Source organism: Phoenix dactylifera, chromosome 4, assembly GCF_009389715.1.
Source record: "Phoenix dactylifera cultivar Barhee BC4 chromosome 4, palm_55x_up_171113_PBpolish2nd_filt_p, whole genome shotgun sequence".
Lineage (NCBI taxonomy): Eukaryota > Viridiplantae > Streptophyta > Magnoliopsida > Arecales > Arecaceae > Phoenix > Phoenix dactylifera.
This window is the reverse complement of record NC_052395.1, coordinates 9,409,693-9,423,116: the sequence shown is the minus strand read 5'-3', so window position 1 is coordinate 9,423,116 and position 13,424 is coordinate 9,409,693. Positions and strand designations below refer to the sequence as shown.

At 39.9% G+C, this 13,424-nt stretch overlaps 2 protein-coding genes across 8 annotated transcripts; one reads left to right on the top strand and one right to left on the bottom strand.

The window, feature by feature from the left end:
* Positions 1-11,768, top strand: LOC108510690. Of its 4 annotated transcripts, none has more exons than XR_001879436.3 (4): positions 1-803; positions 9,936-10,145; positions 10,922-11,071; positions 11,214-11,768. XR_001879436.3 is itself a non-coding variant. In XM_026804564.2 (4 exons), exons 1-3 carry the CDS (start codon positions 9,028-9,030, stop codon positions 10,961-10,963), a joined length of 504 nt encoding a protein of 167 aa, XP_026660365.2. In that variant the 5' UTR covers positions 8,222-9,027; the 3' UTR covers positions 10,964-11,071; positions 11,214-11,768. The 4 variants fall into 4 exon arrangements, 1 of the variants encoding a protein (XP_026660365.2); XR_005511446.1 differs by having other exon boundaries at positions 6,970-10,145; XR_005511447.1 differs by lacking the exon at positions 1-803 and adding an exon at positions 3,987-4,375 and having other exon boundaries at positions 9,280-10,145.
* Positions 10,888-13,311, bottom strand: LOC103706859 (tetraspanin-19-like). 4 transcript variants are annotated; one of them, XM_008791113.3, is made up of 5 exons: positions 13,024-13,306; positions 12,702-12,801; positions 12,246-12,326; positions 12,027-12,125; positions 10,888-11,407 (listed from the first exon to the last, which is right to left on the bottom strand). In XM_008791113.3, the coding sequence occupies exons 1-5, from the start codon at positions 13,188-13,190 to the stop codon at positions 11,216-11,218; spliced, it is 639 nt and encodes a 212-aa protein (XP_008789335.2). In that variant the 5' UTR covers positions 13,191-13,306; the 3' UTR covers positions 10,888-11,215. The 4 variants fall into 4 exon arrangements, 3 of the variants coding, with proteins under 3 accessions (XP_008789335.2, XP_008789336.2, XP_038981427.1); XM_008791114.3 differs by lacking the exon at positions 12,246-12,326 and having other exon boundaries at positions 12,738-12,801; positions 13,024-13,305; XR_005511445.1 differs by lacking the exon at positions 12,246-12,326 and having other exon boundaries at positions 10,963-11,407; positions 12,390-12,801; positions 13,024-13,311.
* Positions 13,312-13,424: the final 113 nt, after the last annotated feature.

The following is a 13,424-nucleotide window of genomic DNA, read 5'->3' as shown; positions in this document are numbered from 1 at the left end:
GTTGATACCAACATTACCTTGTTCGGTGGAAAGGCCGACCAGAGTCTGACGTGACGTGGATTTTTAGAGCCAAGTTGCAGTGCCTTGACCCCGATCTTCTGAAGCAGTATGACAGCCGGCCAGACCTGCATTCGACGGAATCGAGTTTTTTCCACCTGGAAGGAGTTGATGGGAACATCAGAGCCATTTGATCAGGTGATCGAACCATCAGAGCCGTTCGCTCACGTTCACACCAAAGATTAATATCATTATGGCTCGGAGACGATCTTGAGCCACTGGATTGAGTCAGACCCAGATTGGGTCTATTTGAGTCTAAGTCACTTTTATTTTATTGCACTATTTGCTTTTGTTTTAGTCAAATCAATTTGGTCAGTTGTTTTGTTATTAATCAAGTTAATTGAGTCATATAATTGGATCGAGAGATTGGATCGATTTTGGTATGTAATCAATTAATTGACTTAGTCAGTTGATTGAAGGGTCCAAGTTTGGTTAGTTGTCAATTGGTTGACTTGGCCAATTCATGATATAAGGCCTATATAAAGGCCACCCCTCTCATGAATTGGGGTATTAAATGATTGAATAAAAACCTTAGCATCCTTCTTCTTCTTCTTCTTCTTCTTCTTCTTCTTCTTCTCTTCTTCCTCCTCTCTTTCTCTTCCTCCTCCTCCTTCCCTCTTTTTCCTGCAGTGGTCCTCCATCAATATCACCATCAAATTAACACTTGACAGGGGAGATATCATGTTTGCTGCGCATTGATGTCTGTCTGGGATCTTCATAAAGCATGGCTACAGGCAGAATTCAAGGTCAGACTAATTCGTTCTATTTATACCTCATTTTTAGTGGGTGTCCAGGTTTGAGCACCTCTTTGATTGATTCAAGTATTTTAGCTTTCTATCTTCAGCATTGTTATTGTCAATTTTTCTTTAAAATCATCAAGTACGTTTTGGAAAAAGCTCAGGGAGCTAACAAATCAGTAACATAATTTTCATCTCACATACATGTTTGCCACTTCAATGAAATCAGTCATTTCTTTTGTTATGTAATTTTCCTATTCTTGCGTAAATGATCATTTCTGATCTTTGAGAATGATAATTTGTTCCCAATCGTCTATGCCCACATCCGCCACAGTAATTACAGTCTAGACTTATCATTCTTCATGTCTGATTGCTGCTTGTGCTTTTAATGTTTGGTCTAATGATATAACTCTTCCCAATATTTTTGACTCAAAACTTGATTAAGTGAAAACTTAAAGACAATTTGCTTTATGTAAAAATTACTACTTCTTGCATATCATTAGAGCAGAGGCAGATTGTTTAATATACAAAACCCTGTATAACTTATTAACCTTAAATGAACTTATTAAACCAAGGTCATTGTTATATTTTATTCCGTTTTAAACTGTCACGTTCCGAATTCGGTTCATGACACGGCCGTGCTATTGCGAACTTTTGCCCGCAATAACACACAACCACTTTAAAACTTTAAATCAATTATGAACAATTTCTTTCTTGAATGTAATCAAATGTTTCATCATTAAGGATTGTTACAGAGCATCTAAAAAATATCAGCATTTAATATTCTACTTTTTCTATAATCCTGAAGCATGTCACGCTCCTTGCTCCTAGCAATCCTATTTGTCTGTGAGAACATAAATGAATGGGTGAGAGCTATAACAGCTCAGTAAGTAACCATGCATAATCTTATCAGATCAAGTATAATGTTTTGCATGCCAGTGCATTATTTTAAGAAACTAACAGTTGTAACAAAGTAAGCATTTCATATAAACAAATAAGTCATAAAAGTATGCATGTCCATTTATGCAACTTCATAAACATGGTTATGCATCATAAAACTTTTGCCATTATCCTATAATTCATGCTTTGAAATCGTACTTGTCATAATTCATGCTTTGAAATCCGTACTGTCATTATTCCTGCTTTGAAATCCGTGCTTGTCATAATTCATGCTTTGATATTCGTGCTTGTCATAATTCATGCTTTGAAAGTCGTGCTCTCAGATAATAGTGCAGCTATGGTCACTATTATTACCCGTGACAGGGCCATAATCTTTACCAACTATTATTTTCCGTTGGTAGGGTCTAAGCTAAGCTATTATAACCTGCTGGCGAGGGCCGTATGCCGAGCTACTGTAACCCGCTGACGAGGGCCATAATCTTTGCCAACTATTGTTCTCCGTTGGCAGGGTTTAAACCAAGCTACTATAACCCTCTGGCGAGGGCCGTATGCCGAGCTACTGTAACCCGTTGGCGAGGGCCATAATCTTTGCCAACTATTGTTCTCCGTTGGCAGGGTCTTCTTCCAGTTACTCTTACCCACTGGCGGGGGTCGTAAAGCCAAGTTACTTTTACCCACTGGCGGGGGTCATATGCCTAGTTACTGTTACCTACTGGCGGGGGTCGTGCATAGCGATCTAAGAGTTCTTAAAACATATCATGCTTTTCATAAATCTTTTCTCATAGATACATTGGAAAATGAATAATGGCATCATGCTAAATAAAACTCATGATCATGCTGAAAATTTTATTTTTCTATGCATCTTTCTACATCATTATAATCATGTGTATATAATATAATAATAATCATGATCCAAAATCATGTAATCATTTGCTAACACATGCTTGATCCTAATTTTGTGAAAATATAAATAATCATATACAATTACATAATCGAGTAGTCACAAGTATTTGATAAAATATAAGAGTATATCAGGGTTACTTTTTCCACAATTTATATACACAATTCCACTTGCATAAATAATACTTTTTCATCTTATAAAATGTGATACATAATCCATAATAAGATTAAGACAGGTTACTTACCTTAAATTGCTCACCCAAATGCCAATTCTCCAATACCTAGCAAGATCATTAAATTACATATCACTTGCACCTTTAATTTCTATTTATTTATAATCTTAAAGTCATTTACAGCCCATCCATTGGACTCAATTTCATTTTCGGATTCATAACCTAGTTCCATTTCTGGATCAGGCCCATGGCCCAATTCAATTTCTGGTTCTGGTCTAATCTACTTTCTGGTTCGGATTTGATTCCATTTCTGATTCGGGTCTAGGTCAATTACATATTGGTTCAGATCTGACTCAATTAATTTTTGGTTTAAGAATATTGGGCTCAGATAAGGGCCCAGTCCAGCCTGGGGCCTTTAAAGCTCGGTTCATTTGAAGCCCACCGCCGGAATCAGGCCCAATTCGACCCACATCAATTTTTATTTTATTTTCCTTTCTTCTTTTCTTTTCTTTTCTTTTCTTTTCTTTTCTTCTTTTTCTTTTCTTTCTTCTCCTCCCTTCCCGAACCTTCTTCTCCTTTCTTCTTCCCATCCCGATCTCCTCCCCCTCCTCTTCTCCTCTCCTCCCATGAGGCAAGGGGCTCGATGGAGTGCTCGGGCGGAGGCCGGCCCGAAGCCGGTGGCGCTGCGGCCAACCAGCGGCACCTGCGGTGGCTGCGGCCCAACCTGCAGCAGCCGCGGCCCGGCTGGACGCTTTCCTTCTCCACCTCTGGTGGAGGAGATGGGGCATGGCACCCATCGAGAAGAAGGAACCGGCTGAAGCCGGTGGTGAACGCAGGGTGTGCGGCCACACCCATGGTGCCCGCACAGCCCATGGCCGGCTCTGCGACTGTAGCCCGTGGACAACCCGATGGCGTCCATGACCGGAGAATAGAAGAATCCTCTTCACCTTCTTCTTCGGTCACCTCCGGCTGAGATCAAACTGGTTCCACCTATGGGAACCGGATTTGCATGATCCGAGGACCCTTCCAAGAATCAGAAGGTATGTATGCATTTTAGGATTTTAGACCTAGGATTTTGATGGGAAGAAAATCACAGTCGAGTGGAAAGGGAAGGCTAATTCGGCCTGGGCCGTCCATGGCTTTCGATCGACCGATCCAACGTTGGATGACGGCTGCTCACAGTAAGATCTTCCCCTTCCTCCTCATCTTCCATTCTTCTACCCTTCCTCTTCTTCTATTTTTTTTTCTAATTTTCTTTTTGTTCTGATCATTTATCTGGACAAATCGGAATATGAGATGGAAAGGATAGAGTGATCAGAAGATTCACCTAGCTCCGGGAAGGAGTTGTGAGCGACGATGTCGAGCTGGGGTGCCTCCTCCTCCGGCGCCGCCGCTCTCGATCCAATTCCTTGTAGCAGGAGAAAGAGGGTAAGAGGCAGTGAAGGGTGGTTGATGGAATCTCACAGAGGAAGCCGTGGCATTTATAGCCTCATCGGAAGGAAGGGGGAGGGAGAACTGCCACTGTTGAGCGGTTATAACCGCCTCAACAGCTTCCTTCCCGAAGCTACCACTGTTGGACCTCCAGATGGGCCACCGACTACGATCCAGGTTGGCCCATCTGGACCCAATAATTACATTCTTCCCTCCTTAAAAGAAATTTCGTCCTCGAAATTTTTCATATCTTAATTCCTAAACAAATGAAGATATTTAGTCTTTTATCTAACTTTCCAACAAGCTTCTACTGCGCAAATTCAAGGGAGCCCGACATTTCTAAGGCTTAACAACTCAATCTCAATTTGTATTAACTTCAACTTTCTCGTTGAAGTGATAAAATTCTTAAACATAACATCTATAAGAATAGCTTTCTTAAGGGAGACGACATCACATAAAGACTGGTTCAATTCTTATGGTGTGCATTATAGAGAGTTAAAAACCCAGAAGATACAAAGGTGTCGGAAGATTTACAATTAATTGACACCTGGCCTTCATGGCATTATCTAGGATGATATTTGTCACTATTTGGTCACTTGTACCAACCTTCTACTGAGTGATTTAGTAGGTTCCGAATCATTCTTCTTTTTATTTGGACAGTCCCATGCGAAATGTCCATGTTGACCACAAATGAAGCAGACTCCCATCTTCTTAAAACAAGGCCCCCCATGAGTCTTGCCACAGTAGGTACAGGCCTCAAACCTCTTCTTATTTGTACTACTTTCAGGGTTCTGTGGCCTGTCACTCAGACTTTCTATCATCTTGGGTCTCTTTTGGTCATCCCTTTCTTTTTCTGATCTCTTTAATTCAGTTTCCAATTTTAGAGCCCTTTCCAATACATCCTGGTAACTTGTGAAAATCAGAACGACCAATCTGGACCTAATCCCATATCTCAGACCCTGTTCAAACCTATTAGCTTTACTTATCTCTTCCTCCATAAACTGAGGACAAAATCTGCCCAATTCATTGAACTTGCTAGCATATTCCAATACTGTCATATTCTCGGTCTGTTTCAGGGCCAAAAATTCATTCTGCTTTACCAATCTCACCGACTGGGGGAAGTACTAATTGTAGAATTTATCTTTGAATTCCACCCATGTCAGTTGTTCACCATTTCCTTGAACACCAGCCTTTATAGCTATCCACTAGAACTTGGCGTTTCCTCTGAGCATAGGAATCGCCAATTTGAGCTTGACCTCCTCGAAAAATTGTAGGGCATCAAATATCTCCTCTATCTCCCGAATCCAGGTCTCAGCAGCCAAGTAATCAACCCCTCCCTCAAACATTGGAGGATGCAGTCTCCGAAACTTCTCATAATAGGTATCTGTGGACGATACAGGTCGGAAGGAGAGCTATGTCTGCTGCTGTTGCTAAAGAAGCTGTGTCACCACTTGGCATTCACCAGGAAGATCTGCCTGAGTGACTACGACGTTTGGAGCTGGCCCAGCTGGCATGTTGGTAGCTTCTTGGGATGATGCTTTCACTCTTTTTCTTTTATAGTTAGCCAGTACTTCGTTCTCGCTATCACTCATCGTCACCTATCGAAATATAGTATTAATCATTATCCATTTCATCATATTATATATATGTATTTATATATATATAATTTTTTTAATTAATTAATTATTTATTTAAAATATTATTATTGTTCCTACTATGATTCCAATTATGTGAAAGCTAACTTAGCTACCCATTTCAATGATTAATTTTAAAGTTTTAAATCATGGTTAAACCTATTGCTTCGATACTACTTAATGTCACGCCCCGAATTTGGTTCATGACATGGTCGTGCTATTGCGAACCTTTGCCCGTAATAACACGCAGCCACTTTAAAACTTTAAATCAATTATGAACAATTTCTTTCTTGAATGTAATCAAATGTTTCATCATTAAGGATTGTTACAGAGCATCTAAAAAATATCAGCATTTAATATTCTACTTTTCCTATAATCCTGAAGCATGTCACGCTCCTTGCTCCTAGCAATCCTATTTGTCTGTGAGAACATAAATGAATGGGTGTGAGCTATAACAGCTCAGTAAGTAACCATGCATAATCTTATCAGATCAAGTATAATGTTTTGCATGCTAGTGCATTATTTTAAAAAACTAACAGTTGTAACAAAGTAAGCATTTCATATAAACAAATAAGTCATAAAAGTATGCATGTCCATTTATGCAACTTCATAAACATGGTTATGCATCATAAAACTTGTCATAATTCATGCTTGGAGATCCGTACTTGTCATAATTCATGCTTTGATATCCGTACTTGTCATAATTCATGCTTTGAAATCCGTACTTATCATTATTCATGCTTTGAAATCCGTACTTATCATTATTCATGCTAGAAATCCGTGCTTATCATTATTCATGCTTTGAAATCCGCGCTTGTCATTATTCATGCTTTGAAATCCGCGCTTGTCATAATTCATGCTTTGAAATCCGCGCTTGTCATAATTCATGTTTTGAAATCCGCGCTTGTCATAATTCATGCTTTGAAATCCGTGCTTGTCATAATTCATGCTTTGAAATCCGTACTTATCATTATTCCTGCTTTGAAATCAGTACTATCATAATTCATGCTTTGAAATCCGTGCTTGTCATAATTCATGCTTTGAAATTCGTGCTCTCAGATAATAGTGCAGCTATGGTCACTATTATTACCCATGACAGGGCCATAATCTTTACCAACTATTATTCTCCGTTGGCAGGGTCTAAGCCAAGCTATTATAACCCGCTGGCGAGGGCCGTATGCCGAGCTACTGTAACCTGCTGGCGAGGGCCACAATCTTTGCCAACTATTGTTTCCCGTTGGCAGGGTCTAAACCAAGCTACTATAACCCGCTAGCGAGGGCCGTATGCCGAGCTACTGTAACCCGCTGGCGAGGGCCATAATCTTTGCCAACTATTGTTCCTCGTTGGCAGGGTCTTCTTCCAGTTACTATCACCCACTGGCGGGGGTTGTAAAGCCAAGTTACTTTTACCCACTGGCGGGGGTCATATGCCTAGTTACTGTTACCCACTGGCGGGGGTCGTGCATAGCGATCTGAGAGTTCTTAAAATATATCATGCTTTTCATAAATCTTTTCTCATAGATACATTGGAAAGTGAATAATGGCATCATGCTAAATAAAACTCATGATCATGCTAAAAACTTTATTTTTCTATGCATCTTTCTACATCATCATAATCATCATAATCATGTGTATATAATATAATAATAATCATGATCCAAAATTATGTAATCATTTGCTAACACATGCTTGATCCTAATTTTGTGAAAGCATAAATAATCATATACAATTTCATAATCGAGTAATCACAAGTATTTAATAAAACATAAGATTATATCAGGATTACTTTTTCCACAATTTATAGACACAATTCCACTTGCATAAATAATACTTTTTCATCTTATAAAACGTGATACATAATCCATAATAAGATTAAGACAGGTTACTTACCTTCAATTGCTCACCCAAATACCAATTCTCCAATACCTAGCAAGATCATTAAATTACATATCACTTGCACCTTTAATTTCTATTTATTTATAATCTTAAAGTCATTTACAGCCCATCCATTGGACTCAATTTCATTTTCGGATCCATAACGTAGTTCCATTTTTGGGTTAGGCCCATGGCCCAATTCAATTTCTGGTTCTGGTCTAATCTACTTTATGGTTCGGATTTGATTCCATTTCTGGTTCAGGTCTGGGTCAATTACATATTGGTTTAGATCTGACTCAATTAATTCTGGGTTTAAGAATATTGGGCTCAGATAAGGGCCCAGTCCAGCCTGGGGCCTTTAAAGCTCGGTTCATTTGAAGCCCACCGCCGGAATCAGGCCCAATTCGACCCACATCAATTTTTATTTTATTTTCCTTTCTTCTTTTCTTTTCTTTTTTTTTCTTTTCTTTTCTTTTCTTATTTTTCTTTTCTTTCTTCTCCTCCCTTCCCGAACCTTCTTCTCCTTTCTTCTTCCCATCCCGATCTCCTCCCCCTCCTCTTCTCCTCTCCTCCCATGAGGCAAGGGGATGGAGTGCTCGGGCGGAGGCCGGCTCAAAGCCGGCTGCGCTGCGGCCAACCAGCGGCGCCTGCGGTGGCTGCGGCCCAACCTGCAGCAGCCGCGGCCCGGCTGGACGCTCTCCTTCTCCACCTCCGGTGGAGGAGATGGGGCATGACACCCATCGAGAAGAAGGAACCGGCTGAAGCCGGTGGTGAACGCAGGGTGTGTGGCCACACCCATGGTGCCCGCACAGCCCATGGCCGGCTCTGCGACTGCAGCCCGTGGACAACCCGATGGCGTCCACGACCGGAGAATAGAAGAATCCTCTTCACCTTCTTCTTCTCCGGTCACCTCCGGCTAAGATCAAACCGGTTCCACCTATGGGAACCGGATTTGCATGATCCGAGGACCCTTCCAAGAATCAGAAGGTATGTATGTATTTTAGGATTTTAGACCTAGGGTTTTGATGGGAAGAAAATCACAGTCGAGTGGAAAGGGAAGGCTAATTCGGCCTGGGCCGTCCATGGCCTTCGATCAACCGATCCAACGTTGGATGACGGCTGCTCACAGTGAGATCTTCCCCTTCCTTCCTCCTCCTCATCTTCCATTCTTCTACCCTTCCTCTTCTTCTATTTTTTCTTTTTTATTTTTCTAATTTTCTTTTTGTTCTGATCATTTATCTGGACAAATCGGAATATGAGATAGAAAGGATAGAGTGATCAGAAGATTCACCTAGCTCCGGGAAGGAGCTGTGAGCGACGATGTCGAGCTGGGGTGCCTCCTCCTCCGGCGCCGCCGCTCTCGATCCAATTCCTTGTAGCAGGAGAAAGAGGGTAAGAGGCAGTGAAGGGTGGTCGATGGAATTTCACAGAGGAAGCCATGGCATTTATAGCCTCATCGGAAGGAAGGGGGAGGGAGAACGGCCACTGTTGAGCGGTTATAACCGCCTCAACAGCTTCCTTCCCGAAGCTACCACTGTTGGACCTCCAGATGGGCCACCGACTACGATCCAGGTTGGCCCATTTGGACCCAATAATTACATAAACAATCTCAACAAATCTAATAATTTGGGATCCACTCTAATCCTCTTCAGAAAAGGCACTTAATATTTGGAACATTTAGTATTGCTATTCATATTCATAAAGTTAGAAGTCCAGTGGTATTTATGATGCCTATTCAGTGAAGAACTTTTTTAGGGTAAAGTGCCTTTGTGAGAAACCCATTCTTATCTTTTATGGTAATGGATGAAAGATGCAGGGAACTGTTGTCCAAGAGTTGTTGCACTATAAGCATAGCACCTGTCTGGCATGGGTGAAACTGTGCAAGTTGGGCACTTCAGTCTCTTAGACTGAAACTTCCTTGTATTATATGCATTCAAATCTGAAGTCATTGGCATCCAATAAGCTTAGGTTATTAAAATTGCAATCTAAATTCCATAGACATCTCCATAATTTCTTCTAATATTTTTATAGAGAACTTACAAGTGGAACTTTGCTTGTTACATTTTTGAGCTGCTGGTTAATGTTTCCACTGGCATGTCAGGTTTTTCGCAATTTTACTCTACAATGTAGAAAGCCACAGTTACATTTGATACTAGCATATGCACACTCATTGATTCCTTATATAAGAAGGAAGCACCAAGCTGTCATTTTTTCGTGAGTAAAAACAGGTAGCCCCGGATGCTGGCCATTCTGCTAATGAAGCTGGAATTGCCGCTGATCTAGCGGCAACCAATGAGAAATTCAAGAACATCTTGAAAATTGATGGGTTCAAACTAGTAGTTGTTTGTGGGTTAAAAAGGATCAAGCTTAAGGAGATTGCAGGGGAAGCTGATCCTTCCATTTGCCTGTATTTGGTATCTCATACATTAAAGAACAGAGTAAGCACTGTTATCTTCTGACAAGATAAAAAGTGAATTCAGAATTTTTTATTACTAGATTGTGAATCGGTTACCATTCATCAAAAATTTCTTAAAAGAATATCAGCAGAAACATTGGACATTGTATGGGTCTAAGAGGAGGGTAGAAACTATGCCATCTTAGCAACCTTAAATCAGAAGGCAGAACACAGCTTTTCACATCTCAGTCATCGGAGTCTGACTTAAGGAGCTGCATATTTGAGTTGTTCGTATGCATATGCCTGGTTTATCATGTTGTGTCATACTTCTTACTTGACAAATTGTCGCTACAAGGCCCCTAGCATTAGCTATGTTGTTTTTTGCTGTCTCTGTAAACTTCCACCAGATTTGATGGTCAGCAGTAACATGGAAGGATTATCACCATCTCATGCAGCTGTATGTGTTTTTAAATTTGTGTTTCATTCTTTCAAATGTGTGTGTCCTTTTGCAATTACTAATGCCATCATTAGCATTTATCCTTCTCATTATCATGTCTTTGATACTAGAACCTTTTGCAGTCCGATAGTAAAATATAATAAGAGAAGGATGTTACTTTGCTGTTCTTGTTTTTCTGATTTTGATGAATTTTAAGAACTAATGCAACAAAGAAACTTGGCTGGATGGCACTGACTCTGCGAAAATCTCATTATACTCCAATTTTTAATTTGTTTGTTTTTTTCGGGGTTAAACCAATATGTGGCTCTGTTATATCATGATAGAAGAATTGGCAGATTAAAGCAGTCTTTTTCACATTGCAGTGGATGAGTGGGTACTGGATGTTGGTAAGGGGGTCACGATGAGAATGAATGGAAAATATTACTTTGTGGTGGCACCACAGAAAAAAGTCTGAGCTGCTAATTGGTGCAAATTGTGACAAGCCCATGGCTCAGCAAACACCATTTGCTAAGGTGACATGCAATGTTTGCAAGCAGAGAGTTTTGTCTTCTAAAAGTTATGGATTATATGATTTTTAAAACTTAGGTTAGTCTTATGTAGACTGTAGCATCTGTCCCTATCCAACTTGAAATAAATGGTTTCTTTGTTGGCCAGAATCAGCAAGCAGCACTGCTTGAAGACTGGATTCTCCTTGCAAAGACTGGGGCTGAAGCTGGGAGAGCTGGCGGTGAGTCGGATCTCAACACTAGAAAGGAGCATCTCAAGTTGGGTGTTGCAGGGCTTCCACAATGATTCCTTGGTGGGGGTCCCAAAGCCCACAAAACAATATCCAGCACCAACACACTCACCTGGAACATCATCAATGCATGCTAAATTATGGATTAAGTAGTGCTAATCTTACAGATTAGACTTACATGAACTGCATTTTGTCTTTCATAGAGATTACCACATATGATACATAACGAATGTGATGAGACATGACAACTAAGTAAATCATGTCAGCAAAGAAGATATTGGTATAGCAGCACCATCTTCAGTATTATTCTGTAAGAAAAATCTTTGGTATTACTTATCCTCATCAAGTGGCTTCCTGCCATGGGTATATGTTCCACTTTTCATTTCCTAAGATGGCATGAATGTTGAAAATAATATTGATTGCTTTGGAGCAGAACAGGATTTCTTGATATAATTCACTAGAAGTTCCATGTATTATCCATCTCTTACAGATGCACGCTGGTTGTATTAACAAAAAAAACCCATTGACTTTATACAAAATCAATAACATGAAAGATTATGCAAATTCTAATATACAAGAAATGTGACAATCATGTCTTTGTTTTTACTTCACAAATTCTCAGTGGGTTGTTTTGTGATCAAAGTGAATGATGCGCTCCAACTGAAAATTGTTATAGATGTAGATATAGAAGCATAAACAGTAAGTGCATTGCATGGTTTGATAGCAATCACCTGTGCTACCATAGTTGTAATGCTGATCAGGCGACATGCATTTAGGTGAAATGTCAGTATGTTCTTAATGCTATTCCCATCTAGATACATGGAAATGACCTACAAAAACAATTACAAGAAGGAATGGTTACATTGCTGCTACTTTTCACTTTTCAATTAGCATATCTGAAATCTGAAACTTTAATAACAGAGGATATTAGCTAGGAACGGTAAGCATACACTTTGCCAGTCTATCTTGAAAAATATCACTGCGATTACCGCAATTTGAAGCAATAGAATGGTACAGATGAATAGTATGTACTGGAGCTGGTTAAGGATACATCTGAAGCACTTGAATGCTGCTTCTTGTCTTAAATTACTTACACAGTTGTGCAAATTGAGTCCACCGAGAAGCATTTAAGATTGTGAATGTGCAATATTTCCTTTGTTTGAATATATAATAAACATCTGTTAATGGAAACATTTAAAGAAAACAGATTCTCTACAGATCCAATTAGTTGAGAGCAGATTCATGATGGTTTCCCATTCATTCATTAATTTCATCTGAACCCAGAAAATTGTTCAAGATTTATTTTGAGAACCTGCTAACATGAAATCTGTGGAAGTGATAATAGGATTCCCCAAATAGCTTATATCCAAGAGATGGTTTCACACCATGCATATATAGAAGGATACAATGGAGAGAGCAATTGTATTGATACAATTAGATACCATGTGCCCAATGAGTGCATTAAAGCAGGCAACGATGCCTAGCCCTAGAAATGCGTAGATGAACCTGTAAATCAGAAACTATATGAGATCAATAGCTAGCAAGTTATTGCAAAAAAAAAAATGTTGAAGAGTTTCTGCAGTGCATGAACAGATGAAGTAATTACAGCTAAGAGTATTCTTTTTTTCTTGTAGTCTATTATGCATGAACAATTGAGGTATTTAAGGAAAATAAAACCAATGGAAAGAACAGAAAAAAAAAAGAAAAAAGACGGGAATCTGAGGATACCAAGGTCTAGGTAAAGATGATGATGAGGCACCTTCTTCTACAAGTCCTTCCCTCCATAATTTCAGCAACCAGAGGGAGTAAACAATCATGCCCATGCCAAAGAAGTTGGCCACAAGATTAAGAACCCTTATTCCATGGTGCAGCCAACACCTCGGGCAGTATACCATTGCTCCTGGGTTAGGCTATTTGATTGCTAGGTATTAGTAAAACAAAAATAACTTCTGCTAAACCTTGCTTGGCGACGAAGGTTCATGTGCAATAATGCCCTTTATCTATTTGAAAGCGAGTGTGCATTTCTTATAAGTTGAGGGGAACCTACCAAAGTTTGAAAGGTAGCGAGGGAAGGTGGTTGCCACGGAGAGGATCACCTAATAGCCAGACTTCACCTGCCTAATCTTTAT